Source organism: Symphalangus syndactylus, chromosome 22 (assembly GCF_028878055.3).
Source record: "Symphalangus syndactylus isolate Jambi chromosome 22, NHGRI_mSymSyn1-v2.1_pri, whole genome shotgun sequence".
In the NCBI taxonomy this organism is placed as follows: domain Eukaryota; kingdom Metazoa; phylum Chordata; class Mammalia; order Primates; family Hylobatidae; genus Symphalangus; species Symphalangus syndactylus.
The window spans coordinates 12,198,411-12,215,611 of record NC_072444.2 but is presented as its reverse complement, the minus strand read 5'-3'; the positions used below and the strand labels follow the sequence as shown (position 1 = coordinate 12,215,611).

At 44.0% G+C, this 17,201-nt stretch overlaps 1 protein-coding gene across 3 annotated transcripts in view; it reads left to right on the top strand.

Annotated features, from left to right (window-relative positions):
* Positions 1 to 12,039, top strand: part of MACO1 (macoilin 1) — a 68,782-nt gene extending 56,743 nt beyond the window's left edge. For all 3 annotated transcript variants that reach the window (XM_063631548.1, XM_055261100.2, XM_055261101.2), the window contains 3 exons: positions 1,440 to 1,560; positions 3,673 to 3,847; positions 10,518 to 12,039. In XM_063631548.1, coding sequence (XP_063487618.1) covers positions 1,440 to 1,560; positions 3,673 to 3,847; positions 10,518 to 10,720 — 499 coding nt within the window. In that variant the 3' untranslated portion in view covers positions 10,721 to 12,039. The remainder of the gene's footprint in view (positions 1 to 1,439; positions 1,561 to 3,672; positions 3,848 to 10,517) is intronic.
* Positions 12,040 to 17,201: the final 5,162 nt, after the last annotated feature.

The following is a 17,201-nucleotide window of genomic DNA, read 5'->3' as shown; positions in this document are numbered from 1 at the left end:
AGTTCACCGCCCCCTGCTGGACATAGTACATGTTCAGTTCTATCTGGCTTTGTGTGTATTGTCTCAAGTCTCATGGCCTGGTGGGAAGTTTGCTGGATTGGAAAGCCAGAAAACCTCAGTTCTTATCCCTGTTCTACGACCTAAAAGCTAGGTAATCTTGGACTAGTATTTTATCTATGTAGCCTCAGTTTTCTTATCTGGAAAATGGGATAAATATACCCTAGGTTGTTATAAGGATTGAAGAAGGTAGTATGGGTAAAGTACCTTAGTGTCTGGCTCATCTAGACACTCAGTAATAATTATTATATATATGTATGTATTTTGAGACAGGATATCATTCTGTCACTCAGACTGGAGTGCAGTGGTGCAATCATAGCTTACTATAACCTCAAACTCCTGGGCTCAAGCTGTCCTCTTGCTCAGCCTCCTGAATAGCTGAGACTACAGGCATGTGCTACTATGCCCAGCTATTTTTTAAATTTTTTGTAGAGACAGGGTCTCTCTGTGTTGCCCAGGCTGATCTCAGACTCTGGGCTCAAGCAGTCCTCCCACCTTGGCCTTGGGAGTGCTGGGATTACGGGCATGAGCCACCATGCCCAGCCCAGTTATTTCAGAGTATTATTGAAATTATCAAAGGACACAGAGAACTGAGCAGACTGAGCCAAAAGCTAAAACCCGACAGACCCTGGAGTATAAAATAAATTAAATATAAATCCCACAATACAGGTAAACCTATAGTCTTTTTTTTTTCTTTTTTTTTGAGACAGAGTCTCACTTTGTCACCCAGGCTGAAGTGCTGTGGCACCATCTCAGCTCACTGCAGCCTCTGCCTCCCGGGTACAAGTGATTCTCCTGCCTCAGCCTCCCGAGTAGCTGGGATTACAGACATGTGCCACTACACCCAGCTAATTTTTGTAGAGGGGGTTTCACTGTGTTGGCCAGGCTGGTCTTGAACTCCTGACCTCAAGTGATCCACCTGTCTTGGCCTCCCAAATTGCTGTGATTACAGACGTGAGCCACTGCACTCGGCCAACCTATAGTCTTTTTTAAAATTTTATTTATTTATTTATTTATTTATTTATTTATTTATTTATTTATTTTTGAGATGGAGTCTCACTCTGACTCCCAGGCTGGAGTGCAGTGGCACAATCTGGACTCGCTGCAATCTCCACCTCCTGGGTTCAAGCAATTCTTCTGCCTCAGCCTCCCCAGTAGCTGGGACTACAGGCATGTACCACCATGCCCAGCCAATTTTTTTTGTATTTTTAGTAGAGACGGGGTTTCACCATGCTGGTCAGGTTGGTCTCGAACTCCTGACCTCAAATAATCTGCCCGCCTCGGCCTCCCAAAGTGCTGGGATTACAGGCCTGAGTCACAGGGCCCAGCCCCAACCTATAGTCTTTTAAATCACTTTATTTCCTTCTCTTCTTTTTCAAAAGGGGAGAATGCACCGAAACCTTACGGAATCGGATCAGAGAACTAGAAGCAGAGGGCAAGAAGCTCACGATGGACATGAAGGTGAAAGAAGACCAAATCAGAGAACTAGAACTGAAAGTCCAGGTAAGGGGGGAACAAAAGACTTCCCTTGTATTTGAATTCCACTTTTATGCTAAACTTGTGCTCTGTGTTGCAGTGTAGAGATGATGCCTTTTAATACAGATCAAATCTCATTGCATCTGAAAAATCTCTATGTGACAAAAAGATTTGAAGTTCTAATCTTGTCCAGCTCATTTCAAGTCATATTAATGTAGCCAGATTCTAATACAAACCAGCAATGTTGACAATCCCTTGGTATGTTTTATACCAGGATTTAACTTGCTGTAGATTCATTTAACTTTTTCAGGTTGTAGGCCAGATTAGTGTCCTCTGAAACTTATACACCTCCTTTTAGCCCCAACCCTCTTTCTGTTGCCAGGGGATTGGCCCTCCTGCATGGCTCTGAGCCTTGCAGATTGTTGTTCATAGCAGTGAATGATAGGAAAGGTGCTAGTGCTATGGACATAGCCTGTTTTATGGGCTATGTATACTTTAGCCAAATATTTGTCATTTAAACTAATGTCATATATATGTAAAGTTACAGTAATTTGAGCCAGGTGGGACAAGTGAAAAATTACTGTCAAGTCAGTGGACTAGAATGATGGCCTGGAGTACAGTACCGAAAAAAATACCAAAAAAAGTAAAGATGGCATCAGAGATAGATGGGAAAGGTAAGGATTAGTCAGTAAAAGGCTTTGGAATAGCTAAATAACTGGAGAAAAAAAATTAGAAGCTCATCTCATGGCACATATAAAGAAATTCCAGATGAAGAGTTGAAGGCAGAAAAAACAAAGAATAAATGAGTTTTTAAAAACTAGGTGGAAATATACTTGACCTTGAAACAAGGGAAAGATTTTCTAAACATAAAAGCAATGGAAAAAAATCACAAAGCAAAAATCATAATAATAAATGAAAAAATTGGGGAAGGTACAAATATTGCAACAAATATTATAATAAGGAATTAATATTCTCAACATATCTGTAGCTCATAAAAGTTGCTAAGGAAAGCTCAAATATATAGCAAAATAGGCTGAGGATGTGAACAAATAATTCAGAGGAAATACAGGTGACTGATAAGATCATAAAAATATAAACTCACCCATCATGAAAGACATGCAGATTAAAAGTAGATATCATTTTTCTCCTATGAAATTAGCAGATAATTTTTAAATGAGAATATCAATCGTAGTGAGGATGCAACAAAATAGGCCTCATACATTGCTGGTGGAAATGTAACTTTCTGGAAAAGATCTTGCACTTTTTAAGTATTTACCTTTTTTAGGAATCCAGCCTAAGGTAAACAATTTTAAAACCTCACCAATGAGTGATGTACAGAGATGTTCATCATAGTGGTATAAAAATGCAAAAAAATTGAAAACAGTCTTAACAATGGGAGAGTCATTTAAATTTTGGTATGTAAACATTCAGGAATATCGTACAGCCAATAAAAATTTCATTTTCAAACAATAGTTGAAATCATTTAGTTTTTAAAAGACCATGTACAAAACTGTACATAATATTTCACTTATGCTAAAAGATACACATATGCATAAAAGATTAAAAGAAATATTAAATTTTTTAGTGTTGTATTATGAGTAATTTTCATTTTCTTCTTTGAATTTTTCTATATTCCTAAATTCTCTGTAATAAGTTTGGATTTTTCTGTTAAAAAGAAAAATTCAAATATCTGTATATATTCATTGTTTACATTAAAGTGGGCTTATTCTGCAGTATGCCCTGTCAAAATAATTAACATTTTTACAATTATTAATGCAGGTTGAGAGAAGAGTTTTGGCAAGTTCGATTACAGCATTATGATAATTTGCACGTGGCCAGCAAGGAAAAATGTTCTCCGTGGTTCTGAATTAGGCTTATAAGAAAAGTGTTTTATTTGGAAGCAGATTCCATTGTTTTCTAGACACGTGCCCAGCACAGTCAAATGATTATCTTCTAAATGTTTTTGTGCATATTGCCATATAAACACATTTAGCACTTGCCTAAACCCATGAAACACCAGATTTTGTGTTCTAGTGGCCAGACCAAGAATAGTGGGATTTAATTTGTGATTTCAGGCTAATTTATAGACATCGATGCCAAAACTACCTTGTAGCATTGCTGTTTTGATGATATTGATAGGAGCTTCGGAAATATAAGGAAAATGAGAAGGACACTGAGGTGTTAATGTCAGCCCTCTCAGCCATGCAAGACAAAACACAGCACCTGGAGAACAGCTTAAGCGCAGAGACGAGAATCAAGCTGGACTTGTTCTCCGCACTGGGCGATGCAAAGCGGCAGCTCGAGATTGCCCAAGGTAGGAGAACGTGGGCCCCTGGTGAGGTGGTGTGACTGATAATGCACAGGGATGCACAGGCCAGACCTCTCCTGAGAGCTCTGAACCAAGGAGCATTTCAGTTTTCTCTTCAAGAGTCTTGGTAAGTGCCCAACATTGAAATATAGGAACAATCACATTAATTCATTTGCAGATATATTTTGAGATGAAAACATGTCAAGTGCAGAGCATACAGAGAATAGTATGTTTTCTACGTTCAAGGAGCTCACAGTGTTGTTGAAGAAGTAGAGAACTGCAGAGGCATCAAAAGGTGCTTAGGTAGAAGGATATATGGGGCCTGAGGGAACATAGAAAGAGGCAGGGACAAAACTTGTTTGGGGAATTGGAGAGGGCCCCTCCCCAGGGGAGCTGATGTCTGAGGTGGGCCTGAATGATGAGCAGTTGGCCCAGTGAAGCAGCAGTGTGGTGGAGGGTGAGGGGTAGAGGGGTCCACACAGAAGAAACAGCTTAGGCAAGGGCTGGGAGCTAGTGGGACTTGATGTGTTCCAAGCTGCAGCCAGCCTGCCTGGCTGAAGCAGAGGTTACGAATGAGGGAGCCGCAGGTGAGAGTCTGGAGAGTAGGCCATGGTCATCCACTTGGCCAATATTTACTGAGACCTACTTTGTGCCAAGCGCCATAAGATTCCTTGAAAATACAGCCCTGGCGATGACAGGTGATAAACAAACCAGCAGGGAGTATGTCAGGTGGCCGTAGGTGCAATGATGGAAATAAAGCCGTGGTGAGGCAGAACGTATGTGGCAGGGGTCTCCCTTTTTAACAGGGCAATCATGGAAAATCCCTTGAGTAGGTAGTATTTGAGCAGAGGCGCAAAGGAAGAGAGAGGAGTGAGCCGTGTAAAGAGCTGGAGGAAAGCACTTCCGGGGAGGGGGGCAGCAAGTGAAAAGCCTGGCAGGGGGAGTGTGGGTACTCTGCAGGCAGAGGGTAGGGGCTGTAGCCTGTGTGATAACGGGGAGAGTTGTCAGAGCAGGCAGGAGTAACAGCAGCCAGATTGTGTGGGACTTGAGGCCGATGGAAAGAACTTAGGGTTTTACCGTGAGTGCCATAGGGGAGCACTGGAAGGCTTCTGAACAGAGGCATGGCATGACCTGAGAAAAATAAATTTGGATTTTTGTCCAAGCAATTGATTAGCTATCCAACCAGAGTACTAAATTGAGTATAGTACTGGAAAAACAGAGTACTCTGTAGCGTACTAAATAGAGTACTGCATAAAATAGAGTACTGAAAAGAATTTTCAAATGGGTGACTTAGTGGAAAGAAAAGAGTATTTTAAGCAAGGCATGGTGGTTTGTGTCAGTGCCTGCCCATAGTCCCGGCTGCTCAGGAGGCTAGGGCAGGAGGATCACGTGAGCCCAGGAATTTGAGACTAGCCTGGGGAACATAGCGAGACCTTGTCTCTAAAATAAAGAATATTTCAACAGGGACTGACAGAGTAGTCACACTCTGTGCGAAGCATTGTCCTAGAAGCTCTGGGGGAGACAAACATGAATACAACATGGTTGTGTGAACTTTTGTCTTAGGGACCCCTTTACACTCTTAAAATTATTACCCCAAAGAGGTTTATTTCAAGTGGATTATATCTATCAATATTTACCTACTAGAAATTAAAACTTAAAACATTTATCTATTTTCAAGATGGGGTCTTGCTCTGTCACCCAGGCTGGAGTGCAGTGGCACAATCTCAACTCACTACAGCCTCGACCTTCTGGGCTCAAGTGATCCTCCCACCTCAGCCTCTCCCTAGTAGCTATGACTATAGGCATGTGCCACCATGCCCAGCTAATTTTTTTTTTTCTAGAGACGAGGTCTCACTTTGTTGCCCAGGCTGACCTTGAACTCCTGGGCTCAAGAGATCCTCCCATCTCAGCCTCCCAAAGTGTTGGGATTGCAGGCATGAGCCACTGTGCTCAGCCAAATTAATTATTCATTTTAAAATAACATACAAACATATTACATGTTAATATAAATAACTTTTTTATTTGAAACTCTATTTTCCAAAACAAAAAAAAATTCCTGAAAAAGTGGCATTATTTTACATTTAGCAGATCTCTTTAATGTCTGACTTAGTAGAAGATAGTTTGATTCTTTTTGTTGGTTTGTTTTTTGAGATGGAGTCTTGCTCTGTCAACCAGGCTGGAGTGCAGTGGCGCGATCTCGGCTCACTGCAAGTTCCAGCTCCCGGGTTCACGCCATTCTCCTGCCCCAGCCTCCCGAGTAGCTGGGACTACGGGCGCCCGCCACCACGCCCAGCTAATTTTTTGTATTTTTAGTAGAGGTGGGGTTTCACCGTGTTAGCTAGGATGGTCTCGATCTCCTGACCTCGTGATCCGCCCGCCTTGGCCTCCCAAAGTGCTGGGATTACAGGCGTGAGCCACCGCGCCCGGCCAGATAGTTTCTTAGCTCTGTTTCTACGTTTATTCTGTTGTGATTTCACACTCCACCTAATTTCTAGAAGACTCCACTTACACTTGTGACAGAATGAGCATGAAGAAGGGACGTAATGTCTCAGTACTATTATGAAGGTAGTTTTGAGCCTGTGGACCCTGACTGTACTTTGAGAATTGCTGAACTAGGGTGAGCCCAGCAGAAAAATAGAGGCATGAGGTAGAGGCAGGGGGCTAGAAAGGCCAGAGGGAGATGAGGGAAGGCCTCGTGAAGGAGGGGGCATTGAGTGGGCTTTGAGGGTGAATTTCAAGAGCAGAGAATGCCAGGGAAAAACATGTTGCCTGAGGAAGTAGTATAAACAAAGGAAAGAAGGTGCCGGGATGTTCAGGTGAGCAGTCCAGCAGCCTTAAGCTGGGGGCAGGGAAGGAAAGAGTGGGAGGGTAGGGGACCATGAATGAAGCCATACTAGAGAGGGTATTCCCTAGATCTTCCTGAGGGAAGAAGGAGGGGACGTGTTCAGACTGTTAGGTGGGAAATCTCCCTCCTATAGCAATGTGAAAGACCGATGGAAGGGGTGAGACTGAGTGGAGACAGACTGTGAGGAAGTTACCACTGTCCTCTATCTAAGAGATGATAAGTATGGGGAGGGCGGACGGGCCAGACAGATGAATGGAGAGTGGAGGTGCCTGAGAGTTCTGGAAGGACAAAGTTGTTGGAACCAAGGAAGGAGAGCAGAACAGATAGAAGGAGTGAAGGAAGAATAAGTTTGGTTTTGGATGTTTTGATTTGAAGGTACTCCCCAGAAACCCAAGTAGGAAATATTCCTCAGTCAGTGGGAACTTTGGGCCTAAACCAAAGACGGAGGCCCAAACCCCTGGGAGTAAGGGGTTGGATTTAGAAGTTGTGAGAAGTTAGTGAAGCGCAGGAGTAGCTTGGGATGGCACAGGTGATTGAGCAAGAGAAGGAGTTTGAGAATCACACTGCTTTAATCTGTGGACTCGAGGAAAGGCATTTAAGAAGGTTCCCAGGAATCCTGCTTTGAAGCTGAGCTTCTGACCTTACACTGACTTCTTTTTGCCTGCCTGGCTTAGCTCCCTGAGGAGTGGCCACCCCTCAGTGCTTCAACCCTGTTTACTTGGTCTTGCAAACTTGGAAAAGATTCCCCCTGGCGTGAAGCAGCACCTGGCCTCAGAGTAGCCAGAGGAGCTTGGCTTCCCAGCTCAGACTGTGTGCTCTGTTGTCAGCCCAGAAATCCTCATAAAGTGACAAAGAAGCAAAAAGAACTTTTTCCAAAGCACTGGGTATGTTTTCCTGTTACTGATTGAAGAAATCAAACTTAAATCGGCAGGGAAAAAGATACAGTGGCTCATATATCAGATGCTTTTAGGTATTTTATTCATCTGAGGCTTATTTTGTTCAAAGAGAAGGTGGATATTTGATGCTTCCTTGAAGCTTAGGGGACATGAAGGAAGTGAGGGGGGCAGTTCCTTTCTACTGCTCTCACTGCTGCCTTCCCCACTCCCTCCCTCCAGGGTTGTGCTCAGGATATTCTAATAAGAACCCAACTTTGTAATTTAAATCAAACCTCTTGTTGCTTTTCTCCTTCCTACTCTCTATATCATTTGATACATCCTGGTTCCAAAATGACTTTCAGGCCGGGCACCGTGGCTCACGCCTGTAATCCCAGCACTTTGGGAGGCCAAGGCGGGCGGATCACAAGGTCAAGAGATCGAGACCATCCTGGCCAACATGGTGAAACCCCATCTCTACTAAAAATACAAAAATTAGCTAGGTGTTGTGGTGCATGCCTGTAATCCCAGCTACTTGGGAGGCTGAGGCAGGAGAATTGCTTGAACCCCGAAGGTGGAGGTTGCAGTGAGCAGGGATCACACCACTGCACTCCAGCCTGGCGACAGAGCAAGACTCCATCTCAAAAATAAATAAATAAATAAATAAATAAAATGAACAAAACAAAACCAAAATGGCTTTCATCTCTACTACATCCTTTTAAAAAATATACTGCCAAGCTTTCTTATATTCCAAATAGATTATTGTCTTCTATAGGACCCATGAGCAATCTCAAAATTAATGCAACTCAGATGCAACCTTTTTCTTTTTTAAGCATTTTTGTGGGGTTTTTTTTTTTTTTTTTTGAGACAGGGTCTCCGTCGCCCAGGCTGGAGTAGAGTGGCACGATCTTGCCTCACTACCTCCGCCGTCTAGGCTCACGTGATCCTCCTGCATCAGCCTTCTGAGTAGCTAGGATTACAGGTGTGAACCACCAAGTCTGGCTAATTTTTGTATTTTTTGTAGAGACAGGGTTTTGTCATGTTGCCCAAGCTGGTCTCGAACTCCTGGGCTCAAGCAGTCCACCCACCGCGGTCTCCCAAAGTGTTGGCATTACAGGCATTAGCCACCACACCTGGCCAGCATTTAAGTTTCTGAAAGACTACTCCTAAGTGTTCTAAGTGCTTTTACATATACCAGCCATGTCTTTCTTCTGGTCTCCCTAGAAGACCAGGAAGCTACATAGCATGATGAAAGTCACGTGGGGCTTTGGAACAAAGTGGTCCTGGGTTTAAATCCTGCCCTACCTTTTGATAACTAAGTGACTTTGAGCAAGATACACAACTTGTAGAACTCCAGCTTTCTACTGGACTGGGCAATAGGGAGCTAACAGTGGAAAAAAAAAAAAAAAAGGTAGACACAGTGTCTGCCCTCATGGAACTCATGGTCCAGCAGAGAGATGATGGACACAGATCATCACCAAATGAATAGTTGCCAGAGACTGAAGAATGCTGTAGGTAGGAGTGTACATTTGAAACAGACTGCATGGAATTGAATCCTGGCTCTGTCGCTAGCTGTATACCTTGAGCAAGTCACTCAACTTCTCTATGCCTCAGTTTCCTCATCTATAAAATGGATAATAATAATTCTCCCATCATGGGGTTGTCGTAAGAAAGAAATGAGTTAGTATACATAAGCATTTAGCATGCCTGGCATATATGAAGCCCTATGTGTTAGTTTTTGTCATTATAAGTGACAGAAAGGGAAGTTGAGGGTGTGTTAAGAATCTAGGAGTTAGGCCAGGCGCGGTAGCTCACGCCTGTAATCCCAGCACTTTGGGAGGCTGAGGTGGGCAGATCACCTGAGGTTGGGAGTTCAAGACCAGCCTGACCAACATGGAGAAACCCCGTCTCTACTAAAAATACAAAATTAGCCAGGCGTGGTGGCGCATGCTTGTAATCCCAGCTACTCGGGAGGCTGAGGCGGGAGAATCGCTTGAACTGGAGAGGCGGAGGTTGCGGTGAGCTGAGATCTCGCCATTGCACTTCAGCCTGGGCAACAAGAGCAAAACTCCATCTCAAAAAAAAAAAAAAGAATTTAGGAGTTGTAGGAAGCTAATTTAGACAGGAGGCTCAGGGAAAGTTTTGCTGAGGAAGTAGAAACAGAATTCTCAAGATTTAGCTAGCTTCACAAAGAAAGCAGGAGACACACAGGACAGGAAGTGGCCCGAGGTAAGCAGGAGCTGACTGGATCAAGAAACTGAAGCATAGTGAGGGCAAGCCTGCTGGAAGGCTAAATAGGGTGATGCTGCCAAAGTAAGGGCAAGCGATGTGGATCACACTAGCGTTCCTCCCAGTGCAGCAGCCACAGAGCTTCCTCTGCTTTCTGTCAGAGAACCTGGTGGCAGAAGCGTATTACTGTGACTGAGTCTGAGGCCTTGGTTATGCCGTATTCCTTGGTCTGACATTCAGAGAGAGTCTGTCCTCTCAAAAAAATTCCAGCTGAAGAGGTGGAGCCAGAGATCAAAATCACTAGCCCTCTTACTCCGTCATAGGTGACTGCCATGTTCAAAACATGGTTCCTGGAAACTGACTTCTTTACATCAATCACACCTGTATGAACAGAATCCCTTCTTAGCTGTATGCCAAGAATCAGTAAACTGTGGCCCATGGGCCAAATCTGGCCTGCCACCTGTGCCTGTACTGCCTGCCCATGAAGAATGGTTTTTACATCTTTCCACGGCTAGGAAGAAAAGATGACAAAGATAGTACACCGTATATGGCCCACGACACCTAAAATATTTACTGTGTGTCCCATTACAGGACAAGTTTGCCTGCTCTTATAAATCACCGAACCTGGAGCTGCTCACACCGAACCGAATCTACTCAGGGATTGGCCCCTGGGGATATTGTGTTGGGTGAGGCCTCCCTTTTCACTAATGATGGGTCTTTGATCTTACAGGACAAATCCTTCAGAAAGATCAGGAAATCAAGGACCTAAAACAGAAGATAGCCGAAGTCATGGCCGTCATGCCCAGCATAACATACAGTGCTGCCACCAGCCCCCTGAGCCCTGTTTCCCCCCACTACTCTTCCAAATTTGTGGAGACCAGCCCCTCTGGACTTGACCCCAATGCCTCTGTTTACCAGCCCCTGAAGAAATGAAGGCCAGCTGTGTGTTGTGCCCAAACATTTGGTTACCGGAAGGCATTGCAAAGGAGCGTCTCTGGCAGTCAAGATAAAAAAACAGTTTCTCTTGTATTTTGTGGAACTGTATCTGTTGTCATTTTTAAAAAGGGGGGAAAAGATAACATCCAAGTCTGATTAGAACTGCCCATCAGTTTTTCTTGTAAATTTTTAGAAGACCTCACAGAACTTTACAGTTTATTTTTCTCGGCCAACACATTAAAACCGTTCTTGGATTTCAAGTAGCCAACTTTGCCTTTTATGTATTCTTACATAGTTTCCTCTTGAAGAAAAAAAAAAGCAGAGTTTTTGTTTTTTAACCCTTTACGTTTGTTTTGTTTTATTCTTAAATAAGCAAGCAAAACCTGCACATTGGATTCACATGAGATGATAATGAAAACTTTTAGTTTAAGAGTGAAGGGTTAAGTAACCTAACAGAGCTTTGATGTTATAGCTGCATTAAAGAAGGTGATTGTCAATATTACAGAAAACAAAAATGGATTGCCCCTCCAAGGACCAAACAGATTCAAGGAGCATCATTTAAGCTAAGAAGAGACCTAAGTGATGAAACTAGCTATAAGAATGTAACAGGGGTTGTGTTTGAAATATTTATATTCCCATCAGTGTGTTTAGTCCTAGAAAATTGCTAGCAGCAGTCTTCTTCACAGTGCCTTGGGAAAAGACATTTCAAGAGGAAACTTGATAATTTTAAACTCTTTTCCCCCTTTACCGTCATCTATCCTCTATCTGTATCAAGCTCACTGCGGATCCTGCTGTAAAACTGGTGGGTAGCTGGGCTGTCCGTTACCACCACAGCTACATCTTCTGTTTCTTTGAACAGAAAGCACCACAGTGTTTTGCACTTGCCTCCAGTAAAGTGCCCTGGGAAGGGAGCCGGGCAGTGTTTGTGGACGAGAGACTGTAACGATGGCTAATGAAAGCTGCGGATCTAGGTTCTTTTTTTTTTTTTTTTTTTTTTTTTTTTCATTTCATTTAACTGTGCTTTCTCCACTTTTCATCATTTTGTGTTTGATGATTTAAAAGAAGCTTGACTATTCCTCAGCTCTTGTGCCAAGGAGGGTTTTTTTTTTTTTAAGACTCTTAAAACTCTGCACAAAGATTTCAGTTTCAAATGTGTATTATACATGGGTAGAAAAGTGTTTGCACAGGCAACTTTTGGAAGTGTTTAAGAATCAGGGTGGGGGTGGCGGGAGGGACCGGGTGGGGGCAATGCAAAATTGTATTTGGAAACTAGGAAAAATTAAGAAACCAAATAAATTGGTTTTGCTTCCTTGCCATGGATTCTGGAAGGACGTAGTTCTTCTAAAATTTCCTGTTAATTGGCATGTACGTCTCATTTAAAGCAAATTAAGTAGTACAAGCAAGTCAGTAAAATAGAAGTATTAAAAAGAATCATCCTTTAAATCACAGATCTTATTTTGAGATAAAAAAATACTTCTAGCTTTAGCCAGGTGTGCATGTTGCTGCCATTTTGCATTTTTGAATCATCTTGTGTAATTGTCACCATGAAAGTGTTACTCAGAATTGTCATAGATTTTCTCTTCTTTGTGCAAAAACATGGAAAATTGTCACTGACTTTGTGTTGAGGTTTCCCCCATTTTGCTGCCTTTTGGGACACTTCGTTAAATACTGGTCTTGGCTGCATTCTTTTTTTTTTTTTCCTGTGGGGTTCAAAAGAATAAACATTTTCTTACAGATAAAACTAGTTTTCTGCCTTTTTAACTTTCAGGAGAGCACAGCAAGGTAGATTGTTCTGAGTGGGGCTTAGCCGGTTGCTATCTTGTTCTCATCTCGGCCTGGGTCAGGTGGGGGTCCCCCCACACAGCCGATCCCTGGGTAGGGGGCAGACCCAGGATTTGGGGGAGACCCATCAGGAACTCAAGTTGGTTTGTTTTCTGTGCATAAGACATGTCTGTTCTCATTTGTTTTCTCCCTTCTCTGGCATCTGATTAGAGCCAAGGCTGACTTGTTTTCTGGTACAACCCTCCTTTCCTAAGAAAGCAAATTAGGGGTGGAGTTGGGGGGTAGTTGGTGAGAAAATCTTGAGAGCAAATTTCCTTCATCAATGCCTTGCCTTCTATTTTCTAGAATCTTGTTTGGCCACTTAGTGACCAGTACCCTATTGGGCTTCCTGTCTGCTATAGATCCTGAACTAACCTCCACTTTTGTCATCCTCCCTTGTTTTTAGGGGCTTTGTCTGTTTTCATCTTCTGAGAAGCCAACTGCCTCTCTTGGCCATTGCTACAATTGATCTTGGCTCTAGTTTTGGAAAATTCTGCTCTTGGCACCTCACCCTCTGTCCTTATTGCTAGATAGCCTTTCTGAGTCTTGGCCATCAAGTCTGTTGCAGACACTCCACACTTAATATCATGAGCAGAATTCCCCAGGGGGAACATGTTGGCTTGCCTTGGCTTTTGCCTTTGCCTTCCCTGAAGGAATGTGTCTGCCTACAGAACTCTCATTGGCACGTTCTTTTCCACCAAGGAAATCTCCAGTTGTTGTCTTTGTTATTTTAGGCCCATCATAAAGCAGCAATTAACTATGAAAATCAAAAGGCTGTAATCGTGATGAACTAATGGGGACAGACTAGGAGAGAGAGAGAGAAAACTCAGATCTTCAAGTTTCATTGCTTCTTTTTCTTTTTTTTTTTTTTGAGATGGAGTCTCACACCATCATAAAGCAGCTCCACATCTCAGTACATAATTTGTTACGTGCTATAAAGCAGTGTTTGCCATTCTAGATGGTTAAATATTTAGAGGAAGAGTAGGCTGAGTGTGTTTTGACTGGCCAAATAACCTCTCTCTATTGACATCTCCCACCTTTACATAAGGAAATAGCTGTCTATGTTCATTCTCCCTGTGGCAGTCTTTCCAGGAGATCCTATGGAATGAGAATGAACAATTCCTCGTGACTCCCAGCCTGCAGGAAGGGCGTAATCCTTTTTCCTGCCATCCCTCTCCCCTGCCTATGTTAATCTGGGCTATGAAGAGCCACCTGGGAGGGCTGTACATTTCTGACAGCTGCCCTCACTGCTGCTTTTGAAATTCACACCACAGCAGAGAACTAAAGAGGTAAACCGGAAGCCTACCCCCAAGCCACTGGCCAGAGTAGCTAGGCCTGTTTAGATTAAAGGGCCTCTGAGCCCCATAAATGCCTGGTTACATATGACTCTCAAAGACGCTTACTGCTGAGCTGGCCTCTTCCCAGGCCTCACAGGACTTGCCCAAAGGCATCCCCCTCATCCTTCATGCAGAGCCCTAGGGCCCAGCCAAGCCCTCCAGACAGGGATGGGAGTCAACTCCCAGCTTTGCCTCCACAGGCTCTGTGACTGCCCTTAACCTCTCTAGGGTGCCGTTTCCTCACGTGACAGGAGTTGCTATGGAGACTGGGTGACATGATGCAAAAGGGTACCCTGAAAACCATCTAGGGTGCTCCCAGGTGGAAGCGCAGACCTGCCACAAGGAATCATGAGGAGGGCAGGACCTGGCCAAGAATTCCTGCTCGTGGGGCTACTCCATCCTTAACAGCCTGACTCCTAAACTCATGACACTCAAAAACATGGTCTGCAACTGCAGCCCAGCAGCACCGGTGTCCTATGTGAGCTTGCATCGGGCTCTTGCCCAGACCCATCTGAATCTGCATATTACAGGATGTGAGTGGGTAATTCAGTTGCATATTATTTTAGAAGCCCCATCCTGAGCTGACTTTCCTAACACGAAGACTCTAAACATTGTCACCCTCTCTCTTCTAGTCCAGAAAAAAGCTGATACACAGGCTTTGAAAATTTAGAATTAAAAATTTGGGCCGGGCGTGGTGGCTCACACCTGTAATCCCAGCACTTTGGGAGGCCAAGGTGGACAGATCACGCGGTCAGGAGTTTGAGACCAGCCTAGCCAACATGGTGAAACCCTGTCTCCACTAAAAATATAAAAATTAGCTGGGCATGGTGGTGGGTGCCTGTAATCCCAGATACTCGGGAGGCTGAGGCAGGAGAATCGCTTGAAACCAGAAGTCAGAGAGGTTGCAGTGAGCCAAGATCGCGCCACTGCACTCCAGCCTGGGCAACAAGAGCAAGACTCTGTCTCAAAAAAAAAAAAAAGAATTTATTGACGAGAGGCCATGCAGGAGATGAATTCTAAGGCTTACTCCTTTTTACTTATTTTGTTTATTATGTTTCCCCACCATTAGAATGTAAGCTCTATGAGGGCAAAGGTTTTTGTTTATTTACTGCTGTAACCCAGAACCTAGAACAATGACTGCCACATAGTAGGTATTCGATAAATACTTATTGAGTGATTAAGGTTTTAGGTTAGACATGTAATCTGAAATACCATGTCTTGATTGAGTCAGAGCATCTCTGTAATAGTATTATTAGAATGACAAGCATAAACAGAATTGTTTCTAGAAGAAGAGGGATAAATTTGAAGTAGCGTATTTACTATGACATCTCCCATCTGCCTGTCTCAAACCTTGCTTTTTTGTCAGATTTTCTCTACAAACTCCTGCTTGATTTAGCCAGGTGCAAAAAGATTTCCTTACCAGCTAGATGTGCTGCGAACAGTCACTTCTCTTGGAAGCCTGGCAGCAGGGGCCTGCTGGGGGCCTGTCCGTGCTTCACCCTTCTGGAGCCTTAGACCACTTCCACAAGAGCCAGCACTGCTGCGTTGTGAGTCAGTGTGGGGATTTTTAATGTTGACAGTAATTGAATTATAAAGCATTTCCTTCTGGAAGGTATCTGGGTGATTGAATTGTCTCAGAGAATTCCTTTCCATCTGACCAAGGGGGCCACACTTCTTTTCTCTCCTCCCTCCTTGAGCCTATTTGAAGTATTTCTGTTTGTTCCATCTCAACGTTTGCTTTTAGTTCCTGTCTTTCCCTGAGGTTCAAGTCTTATTTCCCCTCAGGATGGGCTTTCTAGGGTTCTGGGACCACTCTGCTGTGATACCCTGATTTTTCTCCTAAGAATCCCAGACTTAGCTTCACACACGTGGCAGGGCCTTTTAAACCCTGTCCGAAGGAGCCTGGACCGGTTGCTCTGAGAGAGGTGCATTCTGCCCGCTTCCCAGCTCTGCAGCCTTCGGGTTGAGAGGGAGGTGCAGGTGAGTGTGGGCAGGGACCTCCATGAGCCGCGTTTGGCCTGGCACCAGCATATCCTGCATGCTGTTCTTCGCCGTTCTCTTCCCTTCTGAGTCTATTGCAGACACTCCACACTTAATATCATGAGCAGAATTCCCCAGGGGGAACATGTTGGCTTGCCTTGGCTTTTCCCTTTGCCCTCCCTGGAGCCCTAGGCCATGTTGGCACATTTCTCCAGTACCAGGCCCGTACTTCCTTAGAACAATCATTCTCAAACTTGTTCACCAGAACAGCCTGAAGTCACCTGCGAAAACACAGATTACAGGGTCCCACCCCAGAGTGTCTCATTCATGAGGTCTGGGGGTGGGCCTGAAAAACTGCATTTCTAACACATTCCCAAGTGAGGCTGGGCCCCACCTTGACAACCACTGGCTTGAGCACGAGGGCTGACACAGCCCTGCCCGAAGCCACCCCCCAGCTGCCACCAGAGGGCACATGCAACCTGAGCCAGAGGTCTTGTTTCACCTCCAGCTGCCAGCTTCCCACCTGCCACCCAGCAGAGGTTCGTTCCAAAAGATTTCTTTCTAGTTGTAATTTTTGTTATCATGTATTAGGAAGAAGAAACGCAGATCTAAAAAATAAGGTGGGTTCTCAAAGTCTGTCTCTGACAAATATTAAAGGTCAGATGGATCAGCCTTTTGAAAGTGTTGAATGTCCTGACTTTTAAGAAATGGAACAGGCTGGGTGGGGTGGCTCACGCCTGTAATCCCAGCACTCTGGGAGGCTGAGGTGGACGAATTGCTTGAGCTCAGGAGTTCAAGACCAGCCTGGGCAACATGGGGAAACCCATCTCTACTAAAAATACAAAAATTAGCTGGGTGTGGTAGTGTGCGTATAGTCTCAGCTATTTAGGGGACTGAGGTGGGAGGATCATTTGAACCTGGGAGGTTGAGGCTGCAGTGAGCTGAGATCACACCACTGCATTCCAGTCTGGGTGACAAAGTGAGACCCTGTCTCAAAAAAAAAAAAAAAAAAGAAATGGAACAAATGGTTCCCACTGGAGGCTTCCAGGGTTTCCGTCACACTGGAGTGGGGACTTCCTTTCAGAACATCGTAGAATCTTTGTGTATTCAGAACCCAAAAGGCAGTTAAGATGATAGGTGATTTTCATTTTCTTCTTTATACTTTATATTCCAAATTATCTAATATTACTTTTATAACAAAAAAAGATTTTTAAAACACATTTTAAATGTGACCAAAAGCCAAAACAACAACTCCAAAATAATAAAAACAAACCCGAAGAGGAACTTGGAGTGAGCAGCGTGGGGTGAGGAGAAAGCCCCCAGCTGGCACTTGTCCCCTC